The 23102-nt window shown below is 42.1% G+C and overlaps 2 protein-coding genes and 1 long non-coding RNA gene across 8 annotated transcripts in view; 2 read left to right on the top strand and 1 right to left on the bottom strand.

Annotated features, from left to right (window-relative positions):
* Nucleotides 1-5341: 5341 nt before the first annotated feature.
* NCEH1 (neutral cholesterol ester hydrolase 1) lies at nt 5342-22980 on the bottom strand. The gene is made up of 5 exons (XM_072866855.1): nt 22698-22980; nt 12903-13131; nt 10957-11026; nt 8396-8567; nt 5342-6899 (listed from the first exon to the last, which is right to left on the bottom strand). Exons 1-5 carry the CDS (start codon nt 22833-22835, stop codon nt 6282-6284), a joined length of 1227 nt encoding a protein of 408 aa, XP_072722956.1. The 5' UTR covers nt 22836-22980; the 3' UTR covers nt 5342-6281.
* On the top strand, nt 10335-12901 carry LOC140653992 (uncharacterized). The gene is made up of 4 exons (XR_012043314.1): nt 10335-10527; nt 10942-11139; nt 12054-12205; nt 12755-12901. It is a non-coding gene; the product is annotated as an uncharacterized lncRNA (long non-coding RNA).
* Nucleotides 16122-23102, top strand: part of ECT2 (epithelial cell transforming 2) — a 42287-nt gene continuing 35306 nt past the window's right edge. For 2 of the 6 annotated variants that reach the window (XM_072866852.1, XM_072866845.1), the window contains exons 1-4: nt 16122-16278; nt 16863-17025; nt 21045-21499; nt 22073-22357. The gene's annotated coding sequence lies outside the window, so the exon portion shown is untranslated. Of the gene's footprint in view, nt 16279-16862; nt 17026-21044; nt 21526-22072; nt 22358-23102 lie in introns of all 6 variants that reach the window. The other 4 variants (XM_072866854.1, XM_072866853.1, XM_072866847.1 and 1 more) reach the window with 3 other exon arrangements.

Here is a 23102-nt window from a genome sequence, read left to right as displayed (position 1 = left end):
TTGTGGGAGGAGTAGTTTCCTACAACACCAATTATTATTGCTGTTTTAAATCTCTTAATATAAAATATATTCTCTCCTTTAACAAACTCTGCCTCTCCTATATCCCTAGACTGTCTTATGATGGGAAGTGCTGTGGTTTGTAGAGATTCGGCTTCAGAAAAGAACAAGTGGTTGTGATGGAAGTATTTGGTGTTCTCTTGCTTATATAAGCCAGAAGGAGTTATTTAAAATACAGTTTCTGTAAAAAACAAGTTTTAAAGGAGCCATTGCAGGGTTTCTTTTCTGTTTTCTTTTGCCTGTCTGCCTGTTGAACAGTTGATAAACACTTCAAAATGGTGTAGAAAATAATTGTGAAAAATTATTAAATTTACATAAAACTTAAGTCTTATATTAATGATGTGCTGCCAACTATTTAAACAGCATTTATAAAAGAAATAAATGCCATTGGATTAGTGCCAGAAAAAATGGAATTAAGAGCAAGGAGAAAATGTGTGCCTCCCCTGGGGATGAACAAAATAAACCATGGCCCAGCTCCAGAGAGTTTTCTAAGTGTGAAGCGAGGAGCAGCGCCCAGCCAGGAGGGATGCAGGTGAAGCGTGGGATTTCTGGATGCGGAGGGACGAGGCTGCGTGGGCTGTCTGGCTGTGGCGTGGAGGGCACCTGGGTCACAGCCCCACCACGCACCCACTGCCGCTCCGGTCCCGCAATGGAGGGGAGGAGGTGGGAAAAAGGGTGCTGTAATGGGAAGAGGGAAATAGAGTTCCAGCACCGTGGAGGCAGCCAGTGCAATCAGAGATGCACTTGGCACCAGGCTCAGCCTCCAAGCTCGTCTCGCCCGTGAGTTTTGACATGTCAGCCAGCCCCACGTGGACGTCTCATACTCAACACCAGTGTAGCTCTGCAAAAATGTGTGCTGTATCTATGGCAGATTAATGCTTAAGAGGCCTCACATAGTCATCTAATGCCATTTGAAGGTGCTGTTGAGGATTTTGTGCCAGACGCTTTGCCGGTCCTCGGGTGGCAGCTGAGTGCCCGTGGAAGCGCAGTACAGATGGCAGCGAGTCCTTCAGCGGGCGCTGGCCGTGCACCCTCCCGCTGCGGCACCCGGCATGGGATGACGTGCACGGCTGCACCCGGCCGTGGGAGACACTGCCCTGGCCGTGCCAAGCCCTGCCCAGTCAGACCTTTTACTAAACCTAAGAAAACATGACTGGAAAAAAAATGTTCTATGGGCCCCAGCCTATTTTTAATGAATTCAATTTAATGCAAGCAGGAGTATGACTCCTGCTGACTTAAAAATAGGCTTTTAAGCACTTTGAAGCTTTTTTTCCCCAGCACTTTTTTCAGCAGGAGGAAAGCTTTATATTCCGTGAAAGTCACAGGTCCCTGCTGGACAAAATAGCAAACCCCCACATTATGATATTTCAAAAGTAATGCTGGTATGACCATTAATAAATGAGAGAGCAGGGGGTGAAAATGGATAACAGTTCAGAAAGAAAGAATGTGAAAGGAAGGCAAATAGGAATGAAAACAGAACTAGGACTTTCACTGGCTAAAACAGATTTCAAACATATAAATAATCTATAAATATCTAAAAACATGTTTATAGATCAGAATGGAGAACACGAGCTCCACTATCTTGAAAAAGAGGAACAGCTGTAGCACAGGTTATCGTCCACTATTCAACGCCAGCAAATGTGGTCACCATTAATCATTTGGCAGAAATGAAGTAAGAGGAGGTCACCCTCGCAGAGCATGGACACACAGGAAAGGTTTCCTGCCTTGAAAACAACCACCTTGGCTTTGGTTCAGCGTTTCTTCAGGACCTCCGAGGTCTCCCATTTTGCTTCACTGACCTCTGCTAAGTGAAAACTCAGATTGGAAATGTTGTACATCTGGGGGGAAAAAAAGAATCAGTGGTCCTGGGGGGGGGAAAAAAAAACATCCCAGCTATATTTAATTTTATTTATTTGTTCTTCATTTTGATAGCACATTTCAATCACAGTTGCTAGTTAGATCTTACAAGATCTTTCCCCTGCACTGGGAAAGAAGCAAAAAAAAAAAGGGTCATGCAGAAGATATTGAATGCATTCACGTATGTTGTACTTTGGGGTTTTGAACATCATGAATAAGAGAGCATTAAACCAGCTGGTTATGTTGGGTTTTTTTGTTTTTTTTTTTTTAACAACAGCATTGTAACAGATCATAGCAGCTTAAAAGGTTTAAGACAGGTTAACCTACTTCTAATATGTTTATTTGAAAAAGTTTCTAATAAAGTTTAGTAAGAGACTAAAAAATACACCCCTGGGGCACCTAATTAAAAAATAAAGGCCCAAACACTACAAACCAATGTTTTAAAGATAAAGCATTTCTTTTTACTTTGTAGGACTTAAACCCACAACGGCCTTTCTGCTTTGGCTAGGGATGCAATTTTGGAATTACTTAGAGGAAGGTGAGAAAATTCAAGTTATTAGTGATTTTTAGGCACCATGAAACATCTTTAAACACATCTGGGTTTTCAGAAATGCTGAACACCCATCCTTTAAGAAGCTCTAAGCTAGGGAGACAAAACCTCTATTTATTCCTGTGAATATTGGCCAAAATACTGGGGACTTGCTAATATAGTTCCCAGGTCTATGAAAGTAGGATACAAATGACTATAGGTTCTGTTATGTGAGGGGTTTTTTGTTTTTTTTTTTTTTTTTTTTTTTTAAAGCTTACATTTGAATGCTTTGATGGCCATCAGGAACAAGATATTCTTGCAATGGATAGATAAAGTCTAAGGGGGGAGGGGGGAAGAAGCAGTCTTCAAAAAGTAGTTAGCCATACTTGTTGATTTAATGGAAAGATAAGTAGACAAATTTATTGACTATCTTCTAAAAGAAGACTAACTTTTTACTATGCACAGGTGAAATATTGTTACAAATACTTGACCTGATCCTACAATATGCAAAGTGCCCTAAACTGCTTTGGGAAATAACTGAGGAATGAAGGTGCTGGGTACACCCGAGGAAACACATCAGGAGACGTAGGACTAAACACATGAACAAACCGAGGTGTTGTAACATGCATTAATCTTAATCTCTTGCTACCAGGCATCAGCGTTCTGTAACCACGCCTGCCGGCCCCGGTTGAGCTCTCAGCTGAGTTAATGCTCACTTTCTAGGAGCTTGCAGCAGCTCAGCTGGAAACAACCCTAAACTTTCAACTTCGGGCACGGGGACTGCGTGCAAAGGGAGAACAAAGCAACGTAGGAGGAAAGCTGAGTTTGGACTAACACACACTTCAAGGTTTCCACTGAATTTTAATCAAGTGTCTTGTATGGCTATACACTAAAAGGTCTTTTTATAGCTGGAACTCAGACCTCTTTGTACGTTACAGGATCCATCAGATATCTTTGCAGCTATCACATACTTAAACCATTTAGCTGCATGATAAAAGTAGTCAAGATATTTTGACAGAACTAGTTAATACTGTAACATCTCATCCAAGTTGTGCTGCGATCTTGGATGTTGTGTCAAGCTGGTGATGACTTAGTAAACACATTCAGTCCAGTTATATACTTACTACTGTTTCTTGTGCCAAGGCTTTAATGTGCTTCAGTGCATGAAGGAAATTTACAACCGACTCCACGAATATATATTCCAGCTCTCCATTTCATTTCGGTTAAAAAAAAAAAACCACAGCAGTAATTATACTATAGATTCATAGCAGATACTTATAACTTAGATATAAACAAATGCTGATGCAAAGCTTTGCAGACAGCTCTCAGGCAAACTTAATTATTATAGAATTTATAGGAATATTAACCACTTTTTTCCCAGTCCTACAGTTATTACTATCTTTTAATGACAGCATGTGGATATAAATTACATCTTTTCTGACATGGGTTTACTCTTTAAGTGGGAAAGCCAGGAAGAAGCCTGTTGTTAAAACTCAGTGTAACAATATTTTTTGACTCTAAGTCACAGCCTAAGTCAAGTAAATGGAGCTGTCTTCATACAGTGGAAAGGATGCGGGAGCAGACCCTTCTTCAAGATTAGTAATTTGTCTTTAGAATGGACATAACTTGGGTTGCTGTCTGTTTTAAGTGTACATTCTATCTACTGAAGCTGTGTTTATGTGTGAAAGGAGGAAAAAGGGTTTAAATCCAGGGAAAAAGTCTGAATTCTTCTGCAGTGTTAATTGGATATCTTGACCAAAATTTATTCTGATTCAGATTGCCACTCGGCTGCTCTAATTCCACCAAGTCTTTGTAAAGATCTAAGTGGAAGAAGAATCTGAGCCACTGTTGAAAAAGCTTTGGCTTGTGACCTCCGTGTGAACCTATGCCCAGAAATGAGTTTCAGCCTGCATGACTGAGCCTACATCGAGGCCTCGTCCCGTTAATAGCTTTTCTTAATACATACAACCGCATTAACAACCTGATGTTTCTAGGAAGCAATGATTCAGCAAAGCCATTCTCATTTAATTTAAGTACCAGTGAAAGTGGACTGGTCTGTATGCATTTTAAATGACAGAAGGCAGTTTGATCTACCAGTGCCTTTTTTTTAAAAAAAAAAAAAAAAAGAACTTTACAGAATCCTGTCATAAGAAATGCTCTAATGAAATTGCCTTTGTCATGATCTCCCAACAGCCAAGAAGGCTCACCTTATGGTACTTTGCCAGGAGCCAGGACAGAGAGGAGCTCACTGCCCAGGAGGACCCGCAGCCTAGCAGCATCACCCATCATGGGGCAGGCTGCTCGGAGCCAGCTGTGAGAGAAGGATGGGAAGTCAAAAGCTACGGGAACTGTTCAGTGCCTGCCAGTCACTGTCACATCCGTGTGCTTCACCAAGGCCTGTGGATTCAGCTTCACAGCTCCTTTGTGAGGTAGGAAATTACTGCTCCCTCTCTTGCAGAAGAAGAAAGTGAGGCATAAGGAGATTACGTTGTTCTCCTGGGGTCCCACAGGAAGTCTGTGGTAAAGCTGAGCATGAATTTAATCCACTAATTTAGTCACGGGGCAGCCGTTCTCTCCTCTTTGCCTAGAAACACTGGGCTTTTGACACAACCTTCCTTTCTGCAAGCAGTAAGCATCCTGGACAATATACACTGTCACAAGTGGTTTCACTTCCCTGTTCTGCCTGTCCCAATTTTACAGACTGGCTCAAACTGTAGCGCTTTGCTGCACAACAGCGAGACCATCTTACCTAGTATTTTGGGTCAGTCTACAAGACAGACAAAGTTCAGCTGCAAAGCTCAGATTTAAATCTGCCATATAGATTAGAGCCCACTTCGATTTACTTGCTTCCCTCCTTCCAGGAAGCATGAAATATAATAAACACTACAAGCACAAAAGTCAATGAACAAAAACTACTATTATTACAAACATTAGTGCAAACCACACAGTAGATTTTTTTAGTACGTTCAGTATTTTCTGTAAGGAGGTTATAAAGCTGAGGCTTTAAACACAGACGAAGTCACATTCTTGAGCCAAATAAGTAGTCAGCTTTGAAGCTCACTCACATAAACAACCTGGGTTCTGCTGCTACACATAGTATTTTATCCTATATATTTGCATGTTTGCGGTAATATTTTTTATTGAAAATATATTTAGTTCTGTGCTTTTATCAAATATAAATAACTAAAAGGCAATAAAGACCAAATTCCAAAGCTGAATTATGTGTTTGGCTAGGAGACTTGTCTAGCATCATCTTAACTGCCTAGAAGAGCTTTTTTTTTTTTTTTTTTAAATTTAAACGAGCCATTTGTCTATGTGCCTGAAAGCTAACACCTAAATCCACGCTTGACATTCAAATGCATGGCTCTGCTGTCAAAGGTGAGAGTGCTCACACTTTCTTTGACATGAGTGTTCACCATTGTTGAAAACTAGCTCCCATTTTTACATATTCAGATGTAGATGTAGGTGTTTGGCTTTACTTCAAATAATTTGAAAATTGTGGCCTTTGTACCTAATTAAAAGTCAAAGCTTGAAAGTTGCAGCCAGTTAAGAACGCTACAGGAATGCTGATCTCCCTGCTCAACATTTGGTTATGTTTGCAATTGTCAACTAAAAAAAGGGGGGTGGAAATCGAAGTTTGAAAAAGTATTTCTCAAAATACTTTGCTGGGCAAGGCCAATCGAGCTAGTGAGTGCTGTAGTTAGTGGTCTGTAACCCCCAGCAGCTCCAGCTGAACGGATGAAGTCTGAATTTGGAAAAGTGCACTTTTTCATCGTTTGCTCTTTAGCAAGAACAGACGCCAGAGTTGCGCGCTCTGTGTCTTCTAGAGAGACTCTCTTCAGAGGTTTTCATCCAGCCATTTTATATAGCTGTTCCTGGTCTGAATGCCCGCAGAGAAATCAGTAGGCCAAATGGTGAATATCATACAGCCGTGAAAGCAGTCATCGAAGTGATCGAGCGTGACTTCCACACCGGCGTTCTCCAAGCGCTTGGCGTACATCACCCCGTCATCTCGCAGGACGTCGTTCTCGCAGGTCAGGATGTAAGTCTTTGGCTGCAGCTGCAGAGTTTCGTTTTCGGCAAGGAGTGGGACTGCTCGTACATCAAGCAGCGCTGGTATCTCCTGGATGATTTCAGCCTTGCCTGTGGTTTGTATTACAGGCTTGTAGTTCTTTTTGAACGATGAAGGCAGCAGAGATGTCCAGTTCAGACGTCCTCTGAAAGAGAGAGCTTGGCCAACGTCAAGAGCAGTGTGGTTGTTAATCAGCAGTGAGTGAGCCAAGCCATAATTACCATTGAAATAATCTATCCAATAGTTGATCATGACATAACGAGGAAGAACGGGCATATTCATGTTCTGCTGATAAGAAGGTGTATTGAAGTCAAATGCCTGAAGGACTGGATAAATTAATGCCTGCAGTTTTGGTCTGATGGTCAAATGCTCATCTTTGCTAAGCTGTGGGAAGAATATAGGATAGAATTTGGATTATAAAGAAAATAAACATTACAATATCAACCTTAAATTCATGCAAGCCACCATTCATTTGACAATTGTTAGGCCGAATTCTGCTCTTATGCAGGTAAGGTCGCTCTTTTGTCTGAAATATTAGCAGCCTGATCTTTTTCTTCTCTTGTAAGGATGGCCATTCAGGCAGACCCAGTATCCTGTCTCCAACAGAAATCAGTGGCAGAAGTTGAAAGGTGTAAGAAGAAAAAAAAATAAAAATTGTAAAGTGGCATAGTTCCCAGTTCAACAATTTGCAGGTGAAGGACTTCCTGAATCAAAGGAGCTATTCTTGCTTTTAACAGCTTTTCATGGATTTTTCTTCCATGAATTTATCTAATTGTTTTTTTGAGCATATGCAAACTGTTGGCATCCACAGTTTTCTCTAGCAAAGGCTCACCATGTACAGAAGCAGCTCTCTGTGTTTGACTTGAACCTGCCATCTGCATTTGATTTGAGCCTACGAATTATACATTTGGTGCCCCCTAATCTTTTTCTGGAGGAATCAGCAAACACTTGTTTTGCTTCATCTTCTACACAAGATACACAGTTCTCTATCATATCTCGTCTCATCTGTCTCTTGTTTAGGCTGAAGAATCTTAGTGTACTTAACCTCTCCCTGAAACAGCCCTACATCACTGATTTAAAAGGAATTATGCATCAGGGAAACGAATTAGGAATGCTGCTTCCAAAACATGGTACCATCATGTTTATCAGTCCTTGATATTGAAACTTTTAGTGTAATTGTCCCTTATTCATTTTTTCACCCTAATTCAATATTGCAAGGTTGTCATGATAATTAGTTGCCTGGACATGGTATCAGCTTTCTTATCACCAATGGTTATGGCAATACAAAAAAGCTAATAATAATATTTCACTCAACCATGAAAAATATTATTACTTGCCCCAGGCTGCCATTAAAATCTTACTAGATTAAATTCAAATTACATTTAAACTGCAGATACACCAAAGAAATCTCCTTAAAATTGCAAAATGCTATAAAAAGACAATTTAACAGAAGAATTAAGCTTCATTTATTGTATATTTTGTCCTTCATTTGTATTTGAAATAAATACAAACATATTTTCAGAGATGAGCTTCTAAAAATAGGAAGCTAAATTGATAAATTACACATGTACCTAGTTACCTGCTTAGAAAAACAAGGAATTTGCCAGCAAAAGGGGTTAAAAAAAAGTCATTTAGCTACTTGCTCTTAAAATCTGGCCCATAACAACTTGTAACTGTAGTACGACATAGCAAGCTATGTGATTCATATTGCGATTGACTCATATTTCTTCTGTAAAGTGACTAGATGCTGGCTTTCTACCTTTCTGTCTTTAGGGCTAGCACATCACCTTGTGATGACACAGCACAAAATCTGTCAACCTATATGCATCACTGAATTAGGAATTGTCATAGTGTAATACATAACAGACACTGGATGTTACCTGCTGACACACAGCAGCTGCCAAATTTCCTCCTGCACTATCGCCAGAAATGGCAATTCGACTTGGGTCGACTGAATACTCAGCTAAGATGTCAGGCTGCAAAAAATGCTTAGTAGCACGAAGAGCATCATGGAATTGCTCGGGGAAGCACACCTCTGGTACCAGCCTGTATCTACAAAGAAAAGAGATGAGAGACAATTATTACCGTCAATGTACCTCTCTTTCAGAATTAGTAGATGATATCAGGTATTCCTTAATGGCAAATAACTATTTCATTAGGATAAATATTAGGGGAAAAATATGAGGTGTGTAATACTTATGCAAGACTTAATCTTATAATTAATGTTCTAATTCTGAAAGATTAATATGAACCTACTAGATATGAATAATACCAAGATAGTATAAAATTGTACAGCACTTTCCTAGGATTTCCCAACAGAGGATTTCATCAGACATTATAAAAATGAATGAATATTTAAAACACCCTTGGCAAGGGAGTCATTACAATTGGGCTGGTTTTGATCCAAATCCCCACCATAACTAGTACGAGGGAGTGTAAGTCCTATATGCCCAACAGATTCCACTGAGCCAAACACCTAAGCAGTTCTGTTTCCTGGATTTTTACCTAGCTCAGGAGAGAATGAATGAACCTTGCTACACCTCTGTGCCATGCAATGAACAATAGCCAAGAAGTTAATACCAAATTGCTCCAATGCAACAGATTCAGTAATTCCTCGCCTTTATCGAGGAGTGGAACAGGAATATACCCATTGCACAGGTGGAGAGACTGAGGCACAGAGCAGTCTGCCCAGGAACAGTCAGCAGCTGAGTCCCATTCATGAGATTTTTCTCAGTTTCTAAATAACAGTGCAGGAGAAGTCTGTTCATATTTACTGAATAATTTGTAATCTAAGAGTTGTTACTAGGCCTTATGGTACAAAGCATTTCTTCTGTTTGTAGCTTTTCAATCAACAGATTTTACATATTCCTAGTAGAGCCAAGCAAAACAAGCAAAACAAAATCCAGTTTTCTGATTCAAAACATTTTCTTCAGAATCTAAGCTAAAAAGTTTCATATGCAGAATAAATTTTAAACTTAGGTTACACACAAAGTGTTTCAAACTCCAAATCTGACCTGCTTTCAGAAAGCAATCTATATATTGCATCAACTACAAAGGAATATGAGAGTGTCCTTTGGGAACTCCTCGCAAAACTGGATAACAGACTGTGCATATATCATGAAAGCGAGACGTGCAATTAAACCAATGAGAAATCTAATTAGTCTTCACTAATTGAGTACAAACGTCTTGACTGAAAGATATAACGGTTAAGGAGAAGAGGTAAACAATAACTCAGAGAAACAGGCAGAATTATACCACCATAAATCAGAAAAGGAATAATAAGGAACTTTTCAATCCTGCGATCGCTGCTTGTCTGGAATAACCAACAGCTGCTTTTTTACTTTTCATTGTTTCTACTAATAAACAAAGAAGTAAAAAAAAAGCAACCCTTTAAAGCACGCTCTAAGTATTGAATGAGTAACATCAACTCCATATAATTAAGTTGCAATTAGATCACAGAGCTTGGTATGTAATCAACTGTAGGTGGGAAACTTGAGTCGTTATATCAAGTGATTGGGTTTGCAAAAGAAAATATTGAAGTTGACAATAAGGATGGGAAAAGTACCGATCAAGTTGGAGTCATCTAGGTAATGCAGTTAGCTAGCTGAGAGGTTTGTTTACCTTGGAATTGTTCAGCGAGTTAAAAAAGCAGCCCTGCTTCTCTGTTGTCTGGCACCCTGGCAGTCCTCTGCTCTTGAGTGGAGTACGAGGCTTAAATGAGATGACTGGAACAGTGGGAGATGGAGAGAGCAGCAGGAAACTGCCAGACTGCACGGTGTATTCTGGTTAATGAGCAGGGGTAAAATGATTTGATAATTTTTATGTTGCAGACCCTTGCTCAATATGACTTAGAAACTGTGGTTTATAGACAGACTTCATCTGGGGTTATTAATATTATATAACTTTTATATATAAAATATATACCTTGCAGCAGTGGGAGTGGCCACTGAGGATGGGAAAGTCCCTCTTGCTACATGAGGAGGCATAGAGATGTGGTTCAGCTTTCCTTCAGGTATATATCATGTTCAAATGTGTTTGGTTTTTTTGTTTGATTGTTTTTAAAGTTCACAAGTATTTACAGAATCATAACTTGGCACTTGAGTGATCTCAGGTTTTAGCTGAACTCCTTACACACAGATACAATTGCAAGATGCATTACAATTTGCATTTTAGTATTTGTCCAACTGAATTAAGTGCTACTGTCTTTTCCCATGTTTCTGCTTTCTAAAATGACCTCTAAAATAATTAGAAACCCAAATGAATTTTTGATACTATTCCAATTTGTTGTAATTTTAAAAGGGTAAAAATATCAGACCAGTAAAGAGAATTATTGTCCAAGTTAAAGCCTTATACACAAGCCAGTAACAAGGGAAAAGCTAAAAGAACTACATTACATATTTCTAATACCTTAAAATTACTTGATTAGTTTTAGATTACTCACTCAACTGAGACAACGACAGCGTTGAGAGATTCAGCCATGATTCTGCAGAGATTGTTATAAAGGCTTGTTCCTGGAATGAAAGGACATCTGTCAGGGACATACGAGTCCATTTATGTCAATAGTCGCAAAGCCCTACGTAAGCCTTCTCAGAAAATATAAGGACACGATACAAATATAAGCAAAGTAAGTGAGATCAGCTTGCAGTAGATAAAGTGCCAAATACACATTGTAGCAGAAGGAACATAATTCATGCCTTGAGAAGTCCTGCAGTCTAATGCTTTCTTTCTCATCTGTTTCTTGGTGACTTGGGGCATGTCATTTCATCCACCTATCACAATTCTCTCAGTTGGGCAAAATTTAAGGTACCCAGTGGCTTGGGGGCATTAGCATCCAGAGACAGTTATCACTGTATGAGTCACTGTTTGTTGTTCATTTTATTATAGTGTGCATTGCTTTGATTCAAATGAGTTGCCCTATTAACGTCAACTGAACAACTCATTTAAGGGAGGATTAATCACAGCTATCCTATTTATCAGTGGACTGATTTTCTTTAATTTTATTCCTTTCCAGTTACTTAATGGTTGGTTCCCGGTACTATAAAATATACTAAGACACTAAGTGTTTTCTAAAGTATCTAGTCTTAGAATTTAACATTTAGCTGTAACATTTGTGCCATTAACTTCTGCATCTTGGACTCGAGGATAGCATCTGACATAGCTGAGTTACAGTCATCCAAACAAAGTGCAGTAATTTAATATAAACTTTTGCACAACAAGAGTCATATGCAAACTGTTACAGAACAAATGAGGTGGGCAGGACACTAACAAACATCCCTTAGGCAGGCCTAAGAAAACCCATCTCAAAGCACAATTCCTCTGTAGGAAGAGGAGCAAAATTTTTAACTGCTATAGCACTATAGGACAAAGAGACTGGGATTTCTGCAGGCACATGAAGGACAGATTTTACAGTTACTTAGGAACCTAAGCCTCCCTTAAATCATGGTCTAAGTGACTTACACATGCATAGTCCAAATGCAATCAATACAGTCTTTGTTTTGGAACATTTCGAAAAACCCCATCAATGTTCTTTTTCTATAGATGAGGCCACAGAATGCATCAGGGCTGTATGGACTTCATGGCGTCTCAGGAGCAATGGGGAAGGAAACGGGGGAAGACTCCTATGGGATCTGGATCTCGGGGCAGCCATGAGAACCGCACGCCCTTTCTCCTCCCAAGGCTTTTCTCCTCCTGTACGACGTGGAAGGATCAGTGGTTAACTTATCGTTGTCTATAGCTATACCTTACTTTCTCTGATCATGTTTGTGGCTTCCAAGTTAACGGGAGTAAATAGCATTAATTTTCAAGGCAATTTCTGCTAGTGGTGGCAGTGGTCCCCTAAGGGAGGGGGCCAAACCATGGGATGGTAACCAACCTCTACCCATTTCCTTCATCACGCTGTCCATTGTCTGTGATCAGCAGCGTTATTTAAGAGCCAAACGTTAGCAATGCTGTTACATGCAGTGTTGTTCAGCCCACTCTTCTACTAATTATTGTGTGAAAATGGGGCAAAAACCTTATACTGGATCCTGATCACCAAGGATCGGTATTTGCACATGACCAGAGAAAACAGGGGACTGGCCCAAACAGCCCATCCAGGCATCCCAGGAATTTAAACAATAAGCTATTTTGTCCTCTCAGGATGTAACAAAATTAACCTTTTGGTCCTTTTACAGCTCATGTGCAGATAAGATATGCATTTCTGCTGTGTGTTCACGATATTTTTCTCCCTCCCTCCTTAGAGCTGATCTACCAGAGTGGAGACAGTTACCACTGAATTCAGGTATGTCTCCGCAAAATTGTCATCCCTGGTGGGAAAAACAACTTTTGGCTTCTCCTGCTAGGAGAAAGCCAGACCAGAATCCTATTTAATTACTGGCAGACACATACTTGCACTTGCCAACGCCCAGCCTCCTCCGTGGATGTAAACAACGCTGCGCTTGAGCCTTTCATCTCGCTTCGCAGGAGGTTCAAACACTCTGACTTCCACACCGTCAAAAACAGCATCCGTGATGTTAATGTCTTCAGAGGAGATAGACTTCAGCTTGTCAAAGGTACAAATCAAGTAATTCAGAACTACCAAATGATGGCTGAGTCTCAGATAGTGAATCAGGTGACACTAGGAAAAAAATAAAAAAGAAAAAAAGGAGATGTGTGTTACTTCAGAGCATATCATACTGCATTGATGTTTAATGCAACCATCTTCAAAAGGCAGGACCTATATGAAAGCCAACATGGATTCTTAGAATATTCACTGGAAAAATGAATGATTATCAAAGACCTCTAATGTTTTTAAAGCTGTATTAAAACAAAACCCTGTCCATAAAAGATTCTCTGTTGTCAAAATAAATCAAACCACGAGCACTACGTGGATCACGACAACTGTGAATGAGCACTCAGATCCTTGCCTTTGAAAGACACCAAAAGGAGATGAGCCTCACCAGCATGCTCCTCTATGGGACTTGTGAAGCTCCTCAGACCGGTGCCAGCAGAGGGCAATACCACACAGGCAAAATTTCTGCGGTGGGAAGCTATCAAAAATGCAAAGTATTTCTCTTGTTCCACCCCAAGGTGTAAGTCTTTGCACTTCCAAATTAAGAAAGCTCTCAAGGATTGCAAAGAAATTTGAAAACAGGAATGCTCTCAAAGGAATATAATGCTTGTTCATTGGCTTGTCCTGTATTTACCTGCTGAATTGGGAAGGATCTGAAACCCTATCCAAAAACCATGGTAGATTAGTGATTTTTTTTTTCCAAACCCAGAGACTAAAGTGCATTACTTTTTTTGTGGGGGTGTGTAAAACACTACAAAAACGAAGAATGATCTGCTCTTTCTCTCCCCTTACAGTAGAAGGGGAGAGATTTTATTCCTTTTGGCTATCCAGGCTTTTTATTTTCATGTTTATTTTTCAAACTTTGCCCCGAATAGATTAAAAATCTGTTTCTCTCAGCAAACAGTACTGGGATCCAAGGCACTCCTCCAGCCTAAATGGTCACGACCTGCTCCCCACGTATGAGCTGCACACTATTTGTAGCACATACTTGTTCCCATTCCCTAGCTGGTGCAAAGGGCGAGCCAAAGGACTGCAGGGGCTATGATGTTGAGACTGGCTGTTAGAAAGTAGTGGGGGTCTTTCCCCTTTTGCAAAGTTAATCTCCATCCTAGTGATGAAGGGTAGAAATTGGATAGTGAGCTAAGCCTTTTGTACAACTTTCTCAGTCAAGGCAATTAAGTTGGGAGGTACTATTAATACATATGCCTAATGTTTATCTTTGGGACCACTACCATAAAGAAAACTGTCAGCTGTGACCTTTTATTTTACATACAGGCAACAGATACTTGGAAGAAAAAGTGTACTGTTAGGAGCCATGCACAAAACCACAACTGTTTTACTGTTAATTCTGCTACAATACAGCACAAACCTGCTAGTATGAATTAAAGATGCTGACACCTGAGAGAGCGGGGTCACCCTGGTACCGGTCTGATTGCATTCATGTTGTGAAGAACAAATAGTTGCCATAGTTTAACCTGTACAAAAACTAAGTGGAAGCCAAGTCTGGTTCCTCAGGACAGACATGGTTTTGCAAATAAGAGTTTCACAGTCTCTTTCTGCTTTCTATTATCTGTTCACAAGGACGGCTATTTCGTTTTCTTGACTTGGGTTTCTTTACTATACTTCTGCAGTGCTGTTTTTGCAGCCACTTTCAGTGCCAAGTTTCAGCTTCTCTGCCAGCAGTGCCTGCTCACGGTGAAGGAAGGGCTAACGGAGGCAAACACACACCTCCGGACGAAAAGGAAATTTTGAGGCATTCAGCAGCATCCATGCCAAAGAAAATCTGTCTCCTTAGGTCTATAGCCCCAGCTCCTTACATGTAACATGCCATCATTAGTTCAAATGTAAAATGAATGAAATATTGGCTTTCAGTCAGGTGCTGTCTAGAAAAGGCCCTGCACAGCCCCACTTCCACTGCAGATTGCTGTAGAAAAAGACAACTTCTGACATTTTTCCCCAAAAAAAGTCTATGCCAAGTACAACAAGCTGCTATGTGAGCGGGGAGAGGAATCCACTTCCAAAACAAGAATTTACAAAAATGACTTCCTTTTCTTGCTTTAGCTTGTGGTAACATCACCCTGCTGAGATAGTTTGGTGGGAATCCAAATTTTAAAATGTTTGCTGCTTTTTGGATGGCATATCATTTCTTTATACTGCAAGGCTTTTCTCTGGGAGAAGAAACACAAAGCACCCACCTGGCAGGAAGCAATGCTGAATTCACAAGGCTGTTTCTATCTCTGCATTTCAGATCATGCTTTTCTCCCACTGTTACTTAAAAATTCCCACAGGAAAACCCATTTTGAAATCTGAAGAGCAATAGTAATAATTTGGCAGACAATTTGTTGGGCTGCCACTGATGTAGCCAGCTAAAGATCTGATTCTCCGAGTGCCCCATGGAGGCTCCCGGGGAAGGTAACCCCTGGGAATCAATTTTAGAAACACTACCAGGGAAAACAATGTTTTGGTAGATTTTTTTAGCCTGACTGTGCTGCAATACATATCCCACTTTAGTTTTCTCCCCCTTTAGTTCACATTCTTTGTGGACGAGATTACCACATGTTCCCTGGAATCAGAAATGTTTTATTTTCAAGGCTAGTTAGTGTTGTTTACCGAGAAGTGTTTTGCCCTGTTCTTTAAACCACAGAGCACTGTGGCCTGCTGCAGGTTATCACATGCTTTCATGCCTTTTTCTTCCCCCATAATAGACCACTCTTTCCAAGAATCCAAAAACCTGGAAGAGATGCTTTGTACACCAGGGCACAAAAGCAACAGTCCTAATTTTTTTGTTGGGCATAGGCATTTTTTTTGCCAAGCACTTATCAGATAGATTCTTTGGAAGTGTATCTATCTAATCAGCCTATTTGGTTGTCATTTATAAGGCATCAGGATTGCACTTTTTGCTGGCAAACAGCTAGCCTTGTCCAAAGTTCTTACAAATAAAATTCTTATATATTTTTTTTTCTCTATAAATAAATATTTAAAATAGATATATAATATCTTATCACTCTGTAATATAACTACTGGTAGAAGATGTGTTTAATGGTTAGCTAACTCTCTTCTAGGACTATGTTGCCACCCAAAGGGCAGACTTGCCCATCCTTTGGACTGTGCCTCCCTGGCATCAACGAACATGGAGCCTCAGAGTATCACCTTGCTGCACCAGCTCAATATGAACCCAGCAAACACAGAGAAACAACATTAAACTTCAGCCAGGTCACCATCTTACTGATAACCCAAGAGAGGAAAGAGGGAGTGGGGGAAAGGATGGGACCAGCCCTTTTGGCAGCAGTCCACAGTTGGATTGGCTTGAATCCATTATAAGACTGTATCTGGTCATCTCATGTGAGCAATAATTGGTTTGGTCTTTGCTGGTATTCGTGATTTTTACCACCCTTCCTGTGACAACATGCAGGACCGTTGCAGGCTATCAAATATAGCCCTGAAATATATTTGGGAATTACGTGTCTGTGTGTATATGCACGTGAAAGAAGAGACAAACAGGGATGTTCTCTGGTGAAAAGGGAGAGAAGAGTGCTGTAATAAGAAAAGCTAGTGAAAAGGAAGAGAAAGCAAACGGACAAGGGGGAAATTAAGAGACTACAGAAGAAAAGTAAAGACAAACTCAGAGAAAAGAGGGCATAGTACAAAGATGAAAGCCCTGTGGGCCATTAGCCCAGAATTGCTGTGCCAGCCACAGGCACGGCACATCACTCGGTCTGGGTCACAGCCGCAAGTTTTCCCATGTAACGACTGGTTTTATGCATCCGTCTGAATAAACACTTTTGTTTTCTGAACAGGTAACTCTGGGGAAACATGGCTGATGAACTTCACGGCATTATGGGCTGGACTGAGTAATGGGCTGACACACACCGAGAGAGCTCAGCCGCTGGGAAGCGAGGCAGAGCTGGATGAGCAGGAGGACCCCAGGAGAGGAGGGCTAGACAGGCTAGCGAGGCAAGCGTGAGTATTTTGCTGCTGTTTGAGCCAATTCAGCAAGTAACCACTGTGGACATATTATAGTAGCCCTACCGACAATCTATTGCTCATTTCCGATTGCAGCTTTTCATTTTGGGGCCATTGGCTCCCTGTGACCCATGGCTGCCTTGGCAGCAGCAGCGTGATTTACGCTCACGCTGCAATGCTCCCCAGCTCTCCCACAAGTCAGGCAAAGCAAGCACTGCAGCCACAATCTCCTTCTCTTTTACCAGGACATCCCCATAACAGGGGTTTTCAGGTAGGGACAACCCAGGGACCCCTTAGAGACTAAACTGTTCAAGACTGCCACCTTCCTCCTGGTAAATTCTTTGGTGAGGGGTACCAGATATTGAAAGAGTTAATTGATGTAGGAGAAAATTTTCAACAAGTGAAGAAAAGAGTCAGGGTTGTGATAAAAAGCAGACAGAATGAACAAAGAACTGCTCTAGAGAGGCACCATTACTTCACCTGTCATCACCAATATCTGTCCCTAAACTACCAGGACTCTTCTACTGGCTCCTCAGCTGGTAATCTCATGAAGAATCTCAAATGCTCACTGCTACCATGCTTACCTCCCTCGTGGACTTGTACTCTGTATTAGTCATGTTTTCTGCATTACAAAAAAAAAAATCCAAAAAAGTTTTTCTGTTGCTAGTGTCTATTAACCTCTAACAGTACTCAGCACATTGGGATTCTCTGTCCTCGTATGACTTCCATAGCTGACACTGTCCAGCCTCACATCTCTGACCTTTAGCCATGAAATTATTGCAACAGGTCGCATTCAGACAGCGCACAAAGGCAGCACGCCTCTGAAGCCAAGCTGAACGCATCAGCTGCTTCCTCTGCTGCCTTCGCAGCTGGTCAGACCCAAGGTCATGCACTGACCTTTCAGGCCTTGGCGGGATCAGGAATTAAGCAAACAGCTAAGGCTTTTTTTTCATACAACACTACTCGGGACTGAGCCAAATCTCACTCATGACTCAAATGAGTAATGATGCTGGAACTGGGCAACTGAACTGTCTAAGACTAAACATCCTACCTTAAAAGATGCAGACACAATCCTCAATTCTGGCATCACTCTGCAAAACATATTCCTATAACATTAGTCCAAAATGCCAACTGCAATATCTGTAGTCAATAATAGAGATTAGTGAAAAATAAACAGGATCATTTCCCCATTTAGCTGTGTGTGCAGAACATATTGTTTTGTGTGCATTTCAGGCAGTTTATCCTGTTTAAAGGTGAATGTCTATTTTCTTTTATTTTACAGAATCATTTCTTAGTGCAGGTGCATTATTGCCCACTAAAGAATATGTATTTTTAATGCTGCTATATAAAGACAGTCCTCAAAGACAAGTGCTTTTAGTTTTATGAATTTCCTTTAGAACTGAAAAGAAGCCAAGAAGACTGTTTTACAGTTTACTAATTAGAAGCAGAAACTAGATTACATTAAAGTGAGGTTTTGTGCATATACCTATTCACCCATGATGATCTGCTTTTATACTAAACAGAGACAAAAGTTAACGTTACTGCAAATAGGACTTCCAGTGTGGTTCAGTTTCTGCTCAGGTGCCACTGCTGTGGGACCTACCCGCCACAACTAACAACTTGGTTCACTATAAACCAATTCCAAGAGGTGTTCTTGCATGCAAAAATGTCAACAGCTAACTTGGCTGGCTACAACTATGATTTACATCTGTCCAGAAGTCACATACTCTGAAATTTATGGGTAGATAGCTATTAAAGTGTTAGAAAGAACTAACTGCTGTTTTCTCTAATCCTGAATGTTGACATCCCATGCCCTAGATTTTATTCTGCAAGCGAGTGGCAGAGAAGCATGAAGGAATCACTTGGCTGATGAGGACAAATATGAGGATAGTTTTCTCCCCCGTACAGCTGCCGACCTTCCTCCATATACATCTATCTGATGGCCTCTATGCCAACCCATTCTTCCTCCCAAACCTCTGCTAACAGCTGTCCCAGTTCCAAAAAATCCCTTCTTCCTTGCCACCAGAACAGCAAGTATCTTGACAGCGGTGTTCAGAAATAACTTACTTCAAAGGGCTTATTAAATAAACATATGCTGCTCTCTTTACAATAAGGGAAAGTGGTTAGAGGAAGAAGTGAAAAACGCCTGTATCAATCCTGCTGTTAACAGCAGGATTAGGAAATGTTGCTTTAGACATTTCTTGACAGACACCAAGTAAAACAATAACTATGGTTTAATCTATGGCTCAATCCCATAATTCATTTTATGTGGTTGTCCAAATTTCAGTGAAGCCGAGTTCTGACACACCTGTATACATATGTACATAGTTTTAATTTCTGATCTAAAATTGTGTTATATCACAGTTTTCTGTAAAAATGTTACCATGTCCCATTTTGAGACATGTGAGAGGGACAAATGACTCTCATTCTCAGTTAAGCACTTTCACATCAATTCATTAATATTATTAAAGTCTAAGTTGCTCCATTTTCATTCTGGGGCAGCACAGGGCATTAAAGGGTGCAGAAACAAGGCTCCGAAAACCCAGCTCAGCTTCCAGCTCCGCCACTGGAATTTTTGTGACCTCAGATAAGGTACTCCAACTCTTCCTATCTCTGTTCCCCCCAGTTTAAGATTAGGATAACAGTATCGGTCCCCTTCTGTAGTATGTTTTGAAACCTACTTACAGAAACTGCCCTGTAAGCATTATGCATTTTTTTAACCATGTGATTATACTTGAACGCTTGAAGTGTCTCATGCTGAGCCAGGACACTGAGTCAGTCCCAGGCTTGTAAAAAAAAATCTGTAGCTGACTGGGACAAAACTCTACATGGAAATGCAAAACCTTATCATTAGTACACTGAAAGCCAGTGACAGCCTTATTATGTTTTATTGGTAGTGATTATTAATGCACTGAGAAAACAAACACATTATCCCTAACAATAAATTGTCCTGCTTAATTGTCAGAGCCTTCACAAATCTATTTCAAAATAAGCAAAAGACAATCAATTGTATTTGAAGCACATGAAGTTTGTTTCATGCTCTTGGAAAAAAAGGATTACAGTACATTTCAGAGATTTTAGAATCAGAAATGTACTTCTGTCTGCTATCAAACCTACACAGGAAAGTAATAAATAGCAAGCTGAAAATACATTCAGAAGTGGGTGAAAGTTCAATGATCACATTTAGAGAACTGTTAAACCATTTGGTCTTGCAATAGCCGGTAGAGGAAGAAAGGAAAAGCTGAGCTCTACAAAAGGACGTACGCTTTGCTTTATATACACACACAAGAGCTGTCTAACAAAGTACATACTCAACCTTAACTTCTACAATCCTAGCTTCAGTTCACACAGTTCCTAATTAATGGCACTCATTTATTCCTGACTTTGTGCTGCATCTCAGTGTTGGAAAGACTTCTGAACACTTGGAAAGCACCTTCTCTTTCTCTCCAGAAATGAGTACCCCGAGGCTTACCTGTTGTGCAATTCAGGACACCTCTCATGCCTCACTTCTTTCATGCTTCTGCGTAAAACTCACTTGGTCCTTCCTATACTTTGTAAGCTATGTTAAAGGAACTGTTATTTGTTTAGTAATTTTTCTCACTATACAAGTTCGTATTTCTAAGGCCACAGATTTAAACAGCTAAGAAATTACCACTTCCCCCTAACAGAGACTTTCCCACCCCAGAGAGCAGGGACAGATGTGGGCACCTCAGCCCTGCCTGCCAGTTTGCTCCAGCTGCCACCCATCGGGCTTTGTCCTGCCAGCTCCTCTTGGGACTATGACCTCTAGAATATCCCAAAAGAGATACGCTTCAGCCTCCAAGCTAGAGGCACCAGAATTCATCTGACTATGCCCAACATACCACGTAAACAAACTGAATGTGTACATAAGCCAATAGCAATATACATATATATAGTCACAGTCATATGATTTTCTAAAGATAGGTCTCCTTCAGCTAGAGGTTATGGACTTGATTCAGGTGTTCCTGGCTGAACTGTTACGATGTATTTTGCAGGCAGCATGCTGGGGGAGCATCGTGGCCCTTCTGTCCGTACCATCGGTGAATTTGGTCAAGCTGAGCGCTTGCTGTTCAGTTACTCGAGTTAACAACATGGAGCAAGTGAACGTCAAGCCACAGATTTTACTGAAGAACGAAGCTATCGTAGGCCATGTCTGCATAATTTTCATAGCAGACATATGGGAGCGTATGCAAGCAAACAGGTTTTACCCTATACAAGCAAACAGGTTTTATCCTTTCATCCTAGAGATACGCTTTGATTCAGCGATACATTTGGACCATGAGAAGATGCCCCAGTGGCTCAGATGGGTGGTCTGTCTACTCCCAGACTCTGTCTCCAACAGTGGCAACCAGAGACGCTATTCAGGCAGAATACACCAGCCAGGACACTGTGTGGTCCACCCTCCTCATGCTTCCCAGCATCCACAATTATTGTATCAGGAAAATAGAAGGTACATTCCCATCAGGAACATAGAAGGTACATTCCCATCTAGTCCTTTTGGTATCCATTTATGGGCCCTCTGTCCATTAATTCATTTAATACCTTTTTGAATATGCTGATGCTCTCATCCCCTCCAAGTACAAGCTTTTGTACATTTCGGAACAATTTAGTAAACTGAAATGCTGCTAGGAATTTTAAAAAAGAAACAAAACAAAACACAACTTTCACATACATACTACCTTAGATCAGGCCTGACCATGACTGATCAGTCCTTGTAAGAGATCAGACCATCCTAGAAGGAAATAAAGTTCACCGCTAAAGCCATTATCAGAAAGTTTGTGATCTCCGATTTGTTCCATGTCTGCGTAAAGACACTGGCAGAAAATGAGGGAGAGACATAATGAAGTGACATAACTGTCACGTGTGTCTTGTGACAAAATCAAGCATTCTGAGAGTTTTGTTTAGTAATACGATTCCAAATCAAGGCAGTTTAATATTTGAAAGGGCTTCCCTATGTCTTCTTTCCCTAAGGCGTACTTAACGTATCAGAATAAAAACCATTAATTCTTTTTTTTTACCAAAGGCCTGCGAGTTGGAAACCAGACTAAACCACATCTAGTAAGATCTGCACCACGAAACCCAGAAGAGAAGACTGGATGCCAGCTTTACCAAAACGCACAGGCTTGATCTACTGATCAGGACGAAACCACGAGCAGCCTGAGGCGACCCTGCCCGGAGCTGCCTGCTGCTTTCAGCCCGGCAGGCAGAGCATTACATCAGAACCTAATGCCATTTTCTCCTCCTGGATGCGATAACGAGCCGGCAGAGCGGAGATCGGCCCCAGCTCTAGCCCGCTGCAGCCGCGGAGGTCAGTGATGCTGGCGACTCCCCCCTCGGCTCTAACTACAAACCGCTGCCTGCGGCGCGGCTCTCCGGATGGGCCGGGTCCCCCTCGGGCCCCGGGGACCCCGGGACCGGCCCGGGGGGGCTGCGCGCTGCCTCCCCCGGCGCGCCGCGGCGGCCGCCGCTCCCGCTGCGGGGCTGCCCCAGGCGCGCTCCTCCGGGCCGGGCACCGCAACCCGCGGGCGCGGCCGCCGCTTCCAGCCGCCTGCGGCGCTGGGGCAAGGACCGAGCCCGGCGGCGGCGGCGGGGGGAGGCGGTGCGTCCGCCTCTCCGGAGCCGGCACCGGGGCCGGGGCGCCGCCTTACCGTCTGCTGCGCTGCCCGGAAGGTGGCATCCAGCAGCATCAGCTTCCAGGGGTCCGACACAGTGCCAGGCAGCGGCAGGTAGACGTAGTAGGCGGCCAGGGCGGCCAGCGCCGTCAGCAGCACCCAGGCGGCCCGCATCGCGACCGCCACCCCGCCGGCGGTGCGCGGGGCCGCCTCGCCGCGGCTCCCCGCGGGGAGCGCACCGCCCCGGGGCCGGCCTCCCCCAGAGGAAGTCCCGGCGTTTCCGTCCCCGCCGGCTGCGTGCCAGCAGCGGGTGGCGGCGGCGGCCTTATCTGCGCCTCGCCTCCGCGCCCGCGCAGCGCCGCCCCGCCCGCCCGCCCGCCCGCCGGGGAGGCCGCTCCGCCGGGGGACACCTCGCTTCTGCCGCCCCTGCGGAAAGCGCCG

This window comes from Ciconia boyciana, chromosome 7 (genome assembly GCF_034638445.1).
Source record: "Ciconia boyciana chromosome 7, ASM3463844v1, whole genome shotgun sequence".
In the NCBI taxonomy this organism is placed as follows: Eukaryota; Metazoa; Chordata; class Aves; order Ciconiiformes; family Ciconiidae; genus Ciconia; species Ciconia boyciana.
Note: the sequence above shows the minus strand (reverse complement) of the source record. Positions and strands in the feature narration are given on the sequence as shown.

Excerpts from the sequence above, each read along its gene's own strand:
- NCEH1 (XM_072866855.1), bottom strand. The coding sequence starts at position 22,835 with ATGCGGGCCGCCTGGGTGCTGCTGACGGCGCTGGCCGCCCTGGCCGCC. Across the intron at positions 8,568-10,956 it reads GCTGTCGTTGTCTCAGTTGA|ATACAGGCTGGTACCAGAGG; the intron begins GTGAGTAATCTA and ends TTTTCTTTGTAG. Across the intron at positions 6,900-8,395 it reads CAGCTGCTGTGTGTCAGCAG|CTTAGCAAAGATGAGCATTT; the intron begins GTAACATCCAGT and ends TTCTTCCCACAG.